At 38.0% G+C, this 14,090-nt stretch overlaps 1 protein-coding gene across 7 annotated transcripts in view; it reads left to right on the top strand.

The window, feature by feature from the left end:
- CEP152 (centrosomal protein 152) overlaps nucleotides 1–10,926 on the top strand; it is a 94,466-nt gene extending 83,540 nt beyond the window's left edge. For all 7 annotated transcript variants that reach the window (XM_046650053.1, XM_046650071.1, XM_046650025.1 and 4 more), the window contains 5 exons: nucleotides 3,435–3,531; nucleotides 4,083–4,186; nucleotides 5,973–6,129; nucleotides 6,377–6,480; nucleotides 9,334–10,926. In XM_046650053.1, coding sequence (XP_046506009.1) covers nucleotides 3,435–3,531; nucleotides 4,083–4,186; nucleotides 5,973–6,129; nucleotides 6,377–6,480; nucleotides 9,334–10,376 — 1,505 coding nt within the window. In that variant the 3' untranslated portion in view covers nucleotides 10,377–10,926. The remainder of the gene's footprint in view (nucleotides 1–3,434; nucleotides 3,532–4,082; nucleotides 4,187–5,972; nucleotides 6,130–6,376; nucleotides 6,481–9,333) is intronic.
- Nucleotides 10,927–14,090: the final 3,164 nt, after the last annotated feature.

Here is a 14,090-nt window from a genome sequence, read left to right as displayed (position 1 = left end):
GGCATATGGGTCTGGTCTGGCCTCCTTCCAGTCTGTTCTTCACAATGCTCAAGGGAGAGTTATCTGGAAGGGGTATCTTCTGCCGGTTCCTCTTCCTCCTATTAGAGTTAAGGAAGGCTGGACTAAGCCTTCAAAGATGACAGCGTTTGCCGAAGAGACCAGCATTCTAGGCAGAGGGAGAAGACGTGAACAAAGGCATATGGGTCTGGTCTGGCCTCCTTCCAGTCTGTTCTTCACAATGCTCAAGGGAGAGTTATCTGGAAGGGGTATCTTCTGCCGGTTCCTCTTTCTCCTCTGAAAAAGGGAAGGGTGGGTGCTCCCTCTTACCTTCACTATTCACTTATATCCCGTGCTCTATAGTCCTTACATTTGAAATATTTCAAATGCCTGAACTGGTCAGGAACTTTCTTTTGCTGCTGGACCTTGCATACGATGTTGTGACTCCGTCCTACACTTCACCCTCTCATTCCCATGTTGGCCCAACTCTTCTCATCCTTTACAACGCAACTGAGAAGAGGCCTTATCTGCAGAACCTTCCTTGGTTTTCCTGTCTGAGTTAGATGGGCTGCTTCTGTGTGGCCCCATGGTACATGGCTCCTCCTCTATTACTATTCTGTATTTAGTTTTTTAGTTACTTGCTTGATATCCTTTCCAACCTATAAGTTCCCTGAGAATAAGGAATATATCTTATCTTGTTCATCGTTGTAGTCATGGTGTCCACTACACACCAGACAATAATAAATGAATGAAGGACTGAATGCAAGGGTCCCAAATAATTGCATCATGCAGAAAAGACCAGGTGAATAGGCTCACTTTTTTTCTACATTCACATCTATCACTTGCCTGGACAATAGTCACCTCCTGACTCTTTCTGCTTCTAATCTTGCCCCTCCAGTCTGTTCTCCATCAGGCTACAAGAGTGACCTTTCAAAAGTGTAAATTGGATCAGGACACTGTTTTGTTTAAAGCCCTTCAGTGACTTGTGTGGCCCTCACTATGAAATACAAACACTTAATTTAACGTAGTTTAAGAAACCTTTCATGATCCAGCATCTGCCAGCCCCTCAACATCATCTTCCCCCAGCCTTCTTATTCTCTCATAGAGAATTATTCTCTTATTCTCTCATTCTCTTTTCTCTGGACCTCTTTTCATCTCTCCCTTTACCAGGATGTGTCTTTCCATTGACTGGACCGTTCCATCCTAGTCCAGTCCACATTGCCTGGCTGACTCCTGCTCATCTCTCCCCCAGTATGTTACTTTTCAGGGGGTTTCCTAACCACCCCAGACTGGACTAGGTTCTTCTGTTAGATATTCCCCACAGCTCTTAGGATTTTTTTTTTTTTTTAGATTGGCACCTGAGCTAACATCTGTTGTGAATCTTCTCTCTCTTTTTTTTTTTTTCCTTCTCCCCCGCAAATCTCCCCAGGACATAGTTGTATATTCTGGTTGTAAGTCCTTCTGGTTGTGCTATGTGTGACGCCGCCTCAGCATGGCTTGACGAGCGATGCCATGTCCACACCCAGGATCCGAACCTGTGAGATCCTGGGCCACCAAAGTGGAGCATGCGAACCCAACCACTTGGCCACGGGGCTGGCCCCACAGCTCTTGTGATTTTTTTTTTTTAATTTTATTTTTCTCCTTTTTCTCCCCAAAGTACCCCGGTACGTAGTTGTATATTCTTCGTTGTGGGTCCTTCTAGCTGTGGCATGTGGGACGCTGCCTCAGCGTGGTTTGATGAGCAGTGCCATGTCCGTGCCCAGGATTCGAACCAATGAAACACTGGGCCGCCTGCAGCGGAGTGCACAAACTTAACCACTCGGCCACGGGGCCAGCCCCAAGCTCTTGTGATTTTTATAACATTCATCACCCTTGCAATTAAGTCTTGTCTGTATTCTCTTCTGGAGTGTAGACTTGATAGTGACAAGGATCAAGTCTTGTCCCAGCACTTAGCACGGTCCCTGGCATCATAGCACCTTCGGTAAATGTTGTTGACTAAGAGAAGCCACCTACTTCCACCTACTGCTTACTAAGTCTGTTACAGATAGATAATAATTAAGGCAAGAAAGGGTTTTAAGAACTTTGAGATAAACATTTCAACAGTTATAATTCCCATGGTGATTGCTTAGCTTTTGAGTAGAGGCCGGGAGAGTAAATGAGATATTTGGCTAACCATAGATGTAGATACAATGTAGCTGTTGTAAAATTTGTTGAAAATCAATAAAATTTATTTTACGTAATAAAATGACAAGGGCAGTTGGATGTGATTATTATTTATAAATAATATTTAGCACCATACATTGTGATCATGGAATAGTTATTCTACATAGTGCTTTTTGAGGCTGATGTCTTCTGTAATTCATAGACCTAGAAATAATCCAAGAAAGTTGATCCTGAGCTCAAAACAATGGGCTGATATAAGGGGTCAGGGTCAGAATTTAAGTCATTTTTGATAGCTTGATTTCAATGTTTGTCTTAATGTAAATCTATTAGTTGATAATACTTTTGCTATTGGGGTGGCTTCTTTTTTGTTTCTTAAATTCCATTTTCTACTGTCTTGGTAGTGTTTATTGAAAAGTGATGGAGTAAGAGTGAGTGGTTTAAGATATACAAGTTAGATCAATTACTAGGGGGAATAGAAGCATTCATTCCCTAACTTAATGGGGTGGGTTGAGAGGGTGGCATAGCAGGGAACATGGGGTGCCGTGTTCATATTTATTAAACATTGGTGTTGCCAAGTCTTGTATAAGGTGGTGTGCCTGTATTTTATTTCTATTATAATCTTCAAGGTAGGTAATATTCTCCCCATTTTACGTATGAAAAACTCAGGTTCAGGAAGGTTAAGTAATTTACCTAAGCTCATCCAGCTGGTAAGAAGCAGAGCTAGGAGTTAAACCTACGTCTCTCTGACTCTGAAATCCATGCTTTGTCCTCTGTACCACATGGACTCCATCAGTCTCCTCGTCCTCCTTTTAAAGGTTCAAAGAATTGAAAATCTTATGTTAATTCTGAAAATGGCACCTACTTAAACTTAATTTTCTTTTTATCTTGTATTGAGGTGCTTGTTCAAAGATCATTTGCATGAGCATAGACTGTACACCAGGATCCACGAGGAACATGAAATTAGAAAACCTAGTGTGTTTCTACAGAACTTCAGTCTAATTGGAAAACAAAACACATGCATGTGAAACAGCTGGAAACCTACTTCAGGACAGTGTGTCACCCAAAACAAGATGATGGTCGAATACAGATTTTAAGTGCTGAGCAAACAGAATGGCGAGTGGTCAGATTAGAGTCCATCAGGGAATGAAGGACACGGGGAACAAGTGGAAATTGGGCGGATTTCTCTCTAAACATTCGCACTGGGAACTTAAGGGAAAGGAAGAGTGAGAAAAAAGAGACTAATGGACCACTACACCATTATCTTTCTTTTTCAGAAGAGAATAGTAAAGTTGTTGAAGAATTAATAGAAGAAAATAATGACATGAAGAATAAATTGGAGGAACTGAGAACACTTTGTAAAATACCACCAAGGTAGACTTTTACTAATTAAAAAAATAGTTTATTTCTTGCATCTTTAAATGTTTTATATTAATTATATCAATATAGCAAACCAAAAATATCAATTATTGTTATTATTATACAGCTGAAAGTATAAAAAAGGAGAAAATCTTATCCCCAGAAGATACCCTCTGTTAACATCCTGTGTTATATCATTTAAGCCCCTTTATACACATAGAACATGTGCACATTTTAAAAATTGAGATTATTGTATAAGATATTTTGTAACCTTTTACTAACTTAATGATATAAGATAAACATGTCCCCTTGTGGTTAGATATTCTCCTATAATATGCTTTTCAATAGCTGCATAGATTTTCATCATGTGGATTTATTAATTTAAGTAACTATAACATTTAAATTGTTTCCATTTTTCTCCTATTTTAAATAACTATATAGTAATCCTCCTATATGAATTTTTTAGCACATCTCTGTTCATTTTATTGGAATATATAGATATATATTTTTTTCAAATGAAGTTTTCCACTTAAAATCTCTGTTTTTGCAATCTTTGGGTTTTTTAGGTCACTGTCAGAAGGGGCCGTTGAAAATGCTTCCCTGCCATGCAGTAGGGTGGCCTTGGAAGAGCTTCGTGGGCAGTGCATTAAAGCTGTAAAAAAAATTAAGCGTAAGTCCTGAAAGAGATTCCCAAGATTTTAAGGTGGTTTGGGCATTTTTTGTTACTAGCAGTCATAATTTGGGGGAATTTTCCAAACTACCTTGTTCTGGGATCTTACGTGCTTTTAGAAGAGATCATTGATACCTTTTCTAAATTATGCAGTAATGGATCCATTTCACCCAAGTAATATCTTTTGGAAGTGACGTGAGGGTAGAGTTATTTTTTTGTTAATTATCCTGTTTCTTTTTTGGACACTAATATTAAACTAACAATTTTATAATCTTACAACTTAAATAACTAATGCCAAAGAAAATGTCATATCAATTATTGCTTCCTACCATAAACTTTTAAGGACCGTGGAAAATGGATCTAGTTAGGCGTTGTTCTGTTATTTCTTGTTATTTGGTTAATGGATTAATCATTGACGTAAATTTATCAAGTCCTTTGCAGCACTAGGAGACGCAGCACACCCTGCAGGGCATTTCTCTGGTTTATGCTTTCCCAATAGATTACCTCCTGGTTTTTCATCACGATGTTGCATAGATTGTATTTTTCTCCCAGAACAATAACCAGTGTTTATACAGGAGAAATGGATGTTTGTCTCCTAAAATTGCATTCATTTTTACTAAAATGAGCAGAAAGGTCTCAAGTTCCAAATATAAGTGATGGATCATCAGAATCATGTGTGGATGTTGAAAAACCCACTCAGTATCAGTGAAGAGAGTTTGCTCTTCAGTTGTTGCCGGTGCTAACAGAGGCCGTATTACTGCAAACAAAGCAACTGTTTGTTAGCAATCATCTTAACTGGGAAGTGAAATTTTAAGCATGTTTTTAAATCCTAATATGACAACGTGTGTGTGTGTATTGTTTTCTGTTTAGAAGTTGGTTGGAGCTTTTGTGTTGATATGTACTCCATTTTAATTTTTCCCACTTCAAATAATAAAAATAGTCTTCCAGTTAGTATTTTGGCGTAGAACATCTGGTTTTCAGGAAGAGCTTACTGATATCGAGGGAGATTCCTCTGTGAGTTGGATCCTTAATACGTAACAGGGATGGTGATATTTTAGAGGAAGGCTGTAGCCCTGGAATTAGTAAAAAATTGTTAACCTGAAATAACGGTCGTCCCAAAGCACGTTGAGTTACAGACAAAAAGCGATCTTGAAATAGACTAATTTTCAATGTAAATTTCAGAAGGCACCGTGAGTCTCCTCCCTCTCCTGCAGTAGCATTTTGTGTATATCTCTCATGGATGCTAATGTTATATTTAGTTGGATACTCCTAAGTACTGCTGAAAATCAAATAAGTAATGAAACATTGATTTTCAGAGCACAAGTCAACAGAACAATAGGAGTCTCTTCAGCTCATGTCGCCTCCTTCTGTCTTTCTGTGTCTGCTTCCCTCTTCCTCTCTGCCTCACCCTTTCTGTATATTTCTTTTTTCTGTTCTCTTAACCGGATGTAACATATAATTGAAATGTATAAGCTTCTGTGCCTCTTATTTATGGTGTTTTCTTGCCTCCGTATTTCAGAATACGACAGAATTTCCCTAGGGAATATGCTATGTTTCTCTACCATATGTGGCTGTCATCATTCTAAAAGGACTTTTAGATTATTTCTCCTTTGAGTCTACCAAAATGTTGGTCTGAAATACTCCATGTTATTGATTGTGGAAAAGTATAACGTTTAAACTATACCTCCAGTCACTTCATTTCCCAGAAAATTGGTCTGAAGTCTGCCTCTCCTGTTTTTGAAAAATGCTAATAAACATGCATTTTGTGGGGATCCCCCTGCCCCAGGTGACATGCTTCGTTATATTCAGGAGAGTAAGGAAAGAGCTGCGGAAATGGTAAAAGCAGAGGTACTGCGGGAACGTCAAGAAACTGCCCGAAAGATGCGCAAATATTATTTGACTTGCCTCCAACAGATTTTGCAAGATAATGGAAAACAGGAAGGGTAAGTTCAGTCTAAACAAACAGTGTGACCTGAGAGCACAGGACAGCATGTTGTCATTTTCTAAGCATTTTCCTTAACCACAAAATTAACCGTTTCTGCATGATCAGCCATTGGGTGTTAAGAGAGGCTTGTGTCTCTGCTACCCTAAATGTTGGCAGAGCTAATAGGAAAACAGGAATCCTGGGGCTAAGGAAACTCAGTTTTTCCTTTAAACTGTATTAATTTAACATTCTGGAATTCCCCACAGGGCTGAGAAAAAGATTATGAATGCTGCTAGCAAACTTGCTACAATGGCAAAATTGCTGGAAACACCTATTTCTAATAGATCCCAGAGCAAAACTACACAGTCAGGTATGTCAAAATGAATCACTCGAAGGGTTTCTCTCTCCCTTCTTTTTTAGCTATTTAATATTTTTAGTATGAAAAAAAGCAGGAATGTAAGGATTACGAGTTAATTTATAAAGTTGTATGTTTTACTTAAATTGGAAACTTATACAAAAGAGTCTAGTTTCCAGTTCAAGTAGGCAGACTGTGCATATCCATCAGCTTTCTATTGCTGCTTCCATCCCCAGAAGTGATAGAAAAGATTTTAAACAACAAATAAAGAAGGCGGAAAAGAAGAAATTATAACTGAATTTTAAAACTTTTCAAATGATAGACTAGAAGCTGTGAGAAATCCCAGAAAGAAAGAAGACAGTATAAGATTGAAGGTGGAAACCTCAGTTCAGAACTGCCAGAAGATGACAGCTACAAGCAGGAGCAATACTGAAACTGTTGCACAGATGCAGGTGGCATGTTCCAGAAGTCATAAGCCTAGGGGATAACAATGGGGTAATTAGTTGGTGTTCTAGAGCAACAGTAACCAGGCAGAGTCACCCTCTTTATTTCTTTTTCTACTCTCCCTTCCCCAACCCTAATATTGGGCAGAGTAAGAGCAGCAAGAACAGAGAATCTGGGAAAAGGACAGTGCTCTAGATGACTAACCACACCAAGGAGAAACTGAGAGCCTACATGCCCAGGGTGCCAGCTATTACCCTGCAGCTTGTTCCTTCCCACTCTGCTCCCAACTTCTTTAAACAAGCAGCGCAAAAAGATACCGCACTCAGGACATCTAAAAGATAAGCATTCAACCAAGAATCACCATATATTTATAGAAAGCCAGCTCCATGAAGACAGACACCAAACTCAAAACAAGGCAAAATAAAAACCAACAGATCTTAAACCTAAGGAAATACAATTACTAGAACAAGCAATGGGACCTGAGAATGTTAGAAAAGTATAGTATTCTCAGAAAGATCTAAGAGGATATTGTAGAGGAAACTAACAATACGCTAAGATTTTTACTATTTTCAAGGAGAGGGTATACGTACTGATCACTTCACCATTGCTAGAAAAATACAGGTTTAAATACGTATCTTAAAATTTGAGGATAATTGGTAGAGAAATAGAAATAGAATACATAACTTTCAAACTAGTAGGGGAAAAACTTGGAAGAAAATGTTTTTAACCTAACAGAATCAAGAAATAGAAAAAATACAACTAGAAAGAATGGATAAATAGAAAATAATAGTAGGTTGAACTATCAACAATTACACTAAATATGAATAGGTTAAACTCATTAAAAAACCACAACTTCTGGGGCCTGCCTGGTGGCGCAGCCTGGTGGGGCTGCTTTGGCAGCCCGGGACTCACTGGTTTGGATCCCAGGTGTGGACATGGCACCGCTTGGCAAGCCATGCTGTGGCAGTTGTCCCATATATAAAGTAGAGGAAGATGGGCATGGATGTTAGCTCAGGGCCAGTCTTCCTCAGCAAAAAGAGGAGGATTGGCGGCAGATGTTAGCTCAGGGCTAATCTTCCTCAAAACAAAACAAAACAAATCCACAATTTTCAAACAGTTTTTAAAAATCCAGACATAACATTATTTTTACAAGAACATCGTCTAAAATTCAAAATAAAGGGATGGAGAGTGATATACCAAGCAATGCAGTGTTGATATTAGATAAATTATAGAGTTAAATACATTATTAGGTAAATCAGAGTTAGCATTAAAAGGGACCAATGTGATAGTTCATAATGATAAAGGAGCAGCTTCCCAAGAAGCTACGAATGGGTTCTTTATGTACATAGTAAAATAGCTTTAGAATATATAAAGCAAAAGCTGATGGGAATACATGAAAAAATTGGTAAATTTTGGGGGCATTTTGAACATATCTGTGGGGAAATGGGATTTTTGACCTTTTGGAAAGCTTGAAGCAGAGATTGTTCAGGAATCTACAAGTGTGATATTGGTAAACATCTCTCAAATAGAAGCACAAACACGAACATTGGATAGAAAAGGGTAGCGGCATAGAAGAAGAAAGTTTTCTGGATTTGGGGCAACAGTGTGCAAATAATGTCCCCAATAGATGCAAACCCTTTTCAGGGACTCCAGGGACCAAGGTACACAACTCTGAGATATGATGTCTCTGATTCTACACTATGTGGCTGCTTTGCCTCTGATCAGATTTAGTGTCTTAGCTAGTTACATCAGGGAGTCTATTTTAGCTTTTACAGTGTGTGTGTGTGTGTGTGTAGGTGTTGGGATTCTTCCAGCAAACTTGGTTTATCAGGGGGCCGGCTCAGTGGCCGAGTGGTTAAGTTAGCACGCTCCACTGCAGTGGCCCAGCGTTCAGATCCTGGGCGCGGACATGGTACTGCTCGTCAGGCCACGTTGAGGCGGCGTCCCACATCCCACAACCAGAAGGACCTGCGACTAAGATATACAACTATGTACCGGGGGTGGGGGGGCGGCTTTGGGAAATAAAGCAGGAAAAAAAAAAGATTGGCAACAGTTGTTAGCCCAGGTGCCAATCCTTAAAAAAAAAAAAAACTGGGTTCATCAGAAATTCCATGCTTGGCATCAGAGTAGGATTGAAAACATTGCAGTTGGCTCTTGAAATACTGTAGCATCATTAAAAAAAATAATAGATCAGGTAGATAGCGATAATATATCAGATTTCAATAACAAAATTACCTAGCTTTATCTAATCATTATATGTAAAAGAGTATTTTAAAATGTCCAGCATTGTTGTATTTTCTTTGAGAATGATTAAAATATATGTATTCTTTGGAAATACATGAAAAAAATTTTTTTTTCTCTTCTTTCAATGTTAATTTTCTCCTAATTTTATTTTCCCCTGATTTTCTGTTTTGTTGTGTACAGGAGAACTGGCTCTGACTTCAGAGATGCTGATTGGAGTTGAAAAATCAAAAAGAAATGATGTGAATCAGGATATACCATGTCACATTGAAAGCAAATCAAAGAGTGTAAAAGCCAGCCCCAGGCATATGTGCGACCAAGTTCCTAGGAGGAGGGCTGCTTGTAACTTAGAAAGGCGGTTGGAGGACGCAGAGCACCGGGATGTACAACATGTGGGTTCCAAAGGGTCACATTCAGACTTTCAGTCCGGGGATAACAGTTACAAACACCTAGACATTTTGCCAAGGAATGTTCCTCCTGAGTTTGTTCCTTGTGAAGGTGAAAGAGGCTTCGGTTTGCGCAAGAAGACAGACCTCCTCGGTGATGCTGGCTCCGGATCACTTCTGCCTTCAGCCGCATACCCCTTTCTTGGATCCTTAGGAAATAAACGCTCACCTAGATATACCCCTAGTCATTCTGAGTCTGGATCCACACATACAACCTTTCGAGGTCCTGATGAAAGACTTGGTTTAAAAGTATATAAGTGTAACCCATTAATGGAACGTGAAAATGCTACATCTGAGAAAAGTCAAAGTTTGGGTGTTCAGGAAGCTCCAGTAAAGGATGGAGGGGACCTTAGTGACTCCATAGGCTGGCATTCCAACAGTGCCACTTTACCCTGCGACAGCCGTGAAGGGTCATTTTCACAGGGTAGGCCACAAGAAACTCTGGATACACTGGCTGAATCTGTTAATTTCAGACAGTTTCCGGCAGCCAGTTGTCTTTCAGATCCAGGGAAAAATAACACGATTAGTCGACCAGTGAAACATCAGAGTGGTCACGCTCCAGACCCGTCAGAGGCAACCACCTCTTCCCAGCCAGGGAAAATCAGTGTGACTCTTGGCCATCCGCCGCCCCATCAGGCTGATACATTAAAGTCAGACTTCAAAAAACTGAGCAGTACAGGATGGTCTTCAGTGTGTCGGCAGCCTGCGAAAAGATTAATCCCTCTTCTGTCTAGCCAACAAGATAGTGGCTTTGATAGCCCGTTTGTCAATCTAGACTAATTGTACAGTATTTAAGAAGAATCATTAATATATTCACAAGAACACTGGAAGAGAAGACTTCATACTGAAAAATTTGTGGGCTTTGCCTATTTTGAGATGTTTTAATAACATCTGACTATCATGAGTAAAGTATTCTCATAAAATAACTTGAGATATTAATGTCGCCTTAATCTTCCAAAGGCCTGATGGTGTGTGTGTAATCTGCTTGTGTGTAGTGCTTATATTTGTTTGCTAAATCATCTATTTTTATACTTATGATTATATTAGTTCTCCATGCAGTGTTAAATTATTTAAATAAACTTGCGTATGGTCTGTAGAATTGTTATACATTATTTTTTCCTTCATAATATAGAAATGTTATATTGACATGTTTGAAGTTCATCCAGAAAAAAAGAGAAACTTTGATGATTGGTGTGTATGATCAGCCAAATTTAATTTTTGAAATTAGCCATGTTTAATGAAGCTATAGATTTACTTTAGACATACTTTTCCTGGAAATATCTACTCAAAATTTTGATTCTTTCATTTGGGAAAAGAGGTTTTGCCAAGATTGCCACGAAATACATAGCTGTATCCTGGTTTCATTATTTAAAAGTGTTTTTTAGTTGACATTTGTGTTATTTCAGATCTCCTGTGACATCCAGAGACTTTCTTTGTCTCTTTTATGGTTTCACAGTGTTTCTTTCATCTGAAACATTGCTTTTTAAAAATGGAAATAATAAACTTTATCATGTAGCAAAAAATTTTAAACTATTAGATTTTTATATTCATTTATAGTGCAGAATTGGCTAACTTATTAATGCTGTGGGTTGAAGGTTGTAATTCTAAACCATGCAGAAATGGATGACCACCTAACCCTAATGTTTCTAGGTTAATTTTTTTTCAGATTCTTAGAGATGAATATGAAAGTTTTAGGTGTATGCAAGTGCTTCCTGAAAATAGTCACTATAGCTTTTTCTCATCTCTCTCACCGCTACCCATATCATGGACTGTATTTGTGGGTTTATCCAGTATATTTTTCCACTGGGGGTGGTTGGATGAGTGGCAAGATGCATCATCCTCCTGCTGATAACCATCTCTGAAAGCAAGAACCTGAAGTGAACCTTCTAGGGATTGGAAAGCTCTGTCCCCTTAACTGGTGACCAGATATAGATAAACCTAAAAATTAGCATTGGATTTCAGTGCTCAAGTTGACATGCAGCTGGAGAAAGGAACACATCATCTCTTGAGAGTCTCACTTGTATTCCTGAAGATACAGTGTCGTTTCTCCAACAGTTAGCATGACATTTCTCACTCTAGGAAAATCCCTGCACCAGCTGGATTTATGTTCCATGTGGCTCTAGTTGGTGCTTGATCATTTGAAGCCCTGGGTGTAACTGAACTGAGAAGCTAGCTTATTGCTCACCCTCTTTTTCATCTTTGTTTTAATTCTTGTCAGATGTTTAAACTCTTTGCATCAAGGTTGAAATTGGAAATCTTCTTGCTTTCTGCTCCTTTTTTTATGGCATCCTTATTCTCTTTCAATATCCATAATTTCAATAGGATTAGGATACTTTATCTCATACACTCTACTCACACCCGCCAAGGAAGGTCTACATTGGTTAGTGGGTAAATGAAGGGTCTGCGTGGCCAAGCTACCTCTGGCAATTTGCATGGGTCTGAAGGGTGATATTAGAACAGAGAGGAGGCAGGAGCCCCATAGACGTCACACTCTCATAAATCCCACTTCCTCATGGTGTCTAATCTTTTATGTGTTGCTGGGTTTCACTTGCTGATACTGTGTTAAGGATTTTCATGTGCATGCTCACAAGGCATATTGGTCTCTAGTTTTCTTGTGATATCTTTGTCTTGCTTTGGTGAAAGGGTAATACTGATCTCACAGAATGAGTTGGAAAGTTCCCCTGCCTCTATTTTCTGAAAGAATTTGTGTAGGGTTGCTATTATTTCTTCTTTAAGTGTTGGATAGAATTCACTAGGTGAAGCCATCTATCCTGGGCTTGTGTGTATGCGTGTGGTGGGAGGGGAGGGGCAGATTTTTAAGTAATAATTCAATTTATTTTCTTGTTATAGAGCTATTTTTGTTTTCTATATCTTCCTTAGTCAGTCTTGGTAGTTTTTAAGTAATTTGTTCATTTTGTCTAAGTTGTCTGATTTGTTGATGTAAAGTTGGTCATACTATTCTCCTATGATCCTCTTATTCTGTGTCATCTCTCTTTTTCTCTTAGCCTAGCTAAATGTTTATCAGTTTTGTTCCCAGAAAACTTTTGATTTCTTTGGTTTTCTCTGCTGTTTTCTGTTTCCTATTTCATTGAGTTTTTCTGCCTCTGATCTTTGTTTCCTTCTGCTTGCTTTAGGTTTAATTCTCACTCTTCTTTATCTATTCGTAAAGTAGAAGTTTAGATTATTGATGTTGAAATCTTTCTTTTCTAATATAGGTATTTAAATCTCTAAATTTCCCTTTAAGCACTAGTTAAGCCATATCTCATAAATTTTGATATGTTTTGTTTTTGTTTTCGTTTAGCTCAAAATATTTCTAATTTCCTTCGTGATTTCTTTTTTGACCCATGGGTTATTTAGAAATATGTCACTTCATTTCCAAGTATTGGGAACTTCCCAAATTTCTTTGTCATTTATTTTGAATGTATTTGTTGTTGGAGAATATACTTTGAGTGATTTCGGTTCTTTTAAGTTTCTTGAGACTCATTTTATGGCCTAGCGTACGGTCTATCCTGGAGAATGTTTCACATGCGTCTGGAAAGAATGCATATTCTGCTCTCTTTTGATGGGGTGTTAGAAAATATCAGTTAGGTCAAGTTGGTTGATAGTGTTGATCAAGTCTGCTATAGCCTTTCTGATTTTCTGCCTATTTGTTCTGTTAGCTATTAAGAATGGGTCATTGTAGTTTCTAACTATAATTGTTAAATTGTCTATTTCTCCTTTCAATTCTATCAGTTTTTGCTTCCTGTATTTTGGGGCTCTGTTTTTAGGTGTATATACCTTTATATTTATTATATCTTTCTGATGTATTGACTTTTATCATTACAAAATATCTCTCTGTGTCTCTGGTAATATTTCTTAAAGTCCATTTTGTCTGATATTAGTGCAGCCACTCCAGCTCTCTTATGATTACTGTTAACATGGCAAATCTTTTTCTGTCCTTTTTCTTTTAACCTATTTGTGTCTTTTGATTTGAAGTGGGTCCCTGGGAGACAGCACATTGTTGGATCTTGCTGTCTTTTTAATACAGTCAGACAATCTTTGTTTTTGGATTGGAGTTTTTGCTCCTTAAAATTTAATGAAATTATGGTTGGATTTTCTTTCTCTATATCTTATGGGGTTTTTTTTGTTGTTGTTATTGGGTTGCTCCTTTAAAACTGCCTTCTTTGTGATAAGCAAATATTTATTAGGGTACCATCTTAATTACTCTTGAGTTTTATTATTTTTTGAGTTCTTTTATAAGTGGTTGCTCTAGGTATTACAGTAGGCACAGTAACTTATTACAGTCTGCTTCAGGTTAATATTGACTAACTTCTGGTAGAACATAGCATCTTTGTTCTATTATACCTTTATTTCCTTTGTACTGTTAATTGTTATATATATTACATCTATATATTATTATACAACAACAATACGGTTATAATTATTGCTTTAAAGAATTTAAGAGAAGAAAGGATTTTAATATATATGTATAGTGTGTATATATATATATATATA

The sequence above is a fragment of the Equus quagga genome, chromosome 2, assembly GCF_021613505.1.
Source record: "Equus quagga isolate Etosha38 chromosome 2, UCLA_HA_Equagga_1.0, whole genome shotgun sequence".
Lineage (NCBI taxonomy): Eukaryota > Metazoa > Chordata > Mammalia > Perissodactyla > Equidae > Equus > Equus quagga.
Note: the sequence above shows the minus strand (reverse complement) of the source record. Positions and strands in the feature narration are given on the sequence as shown.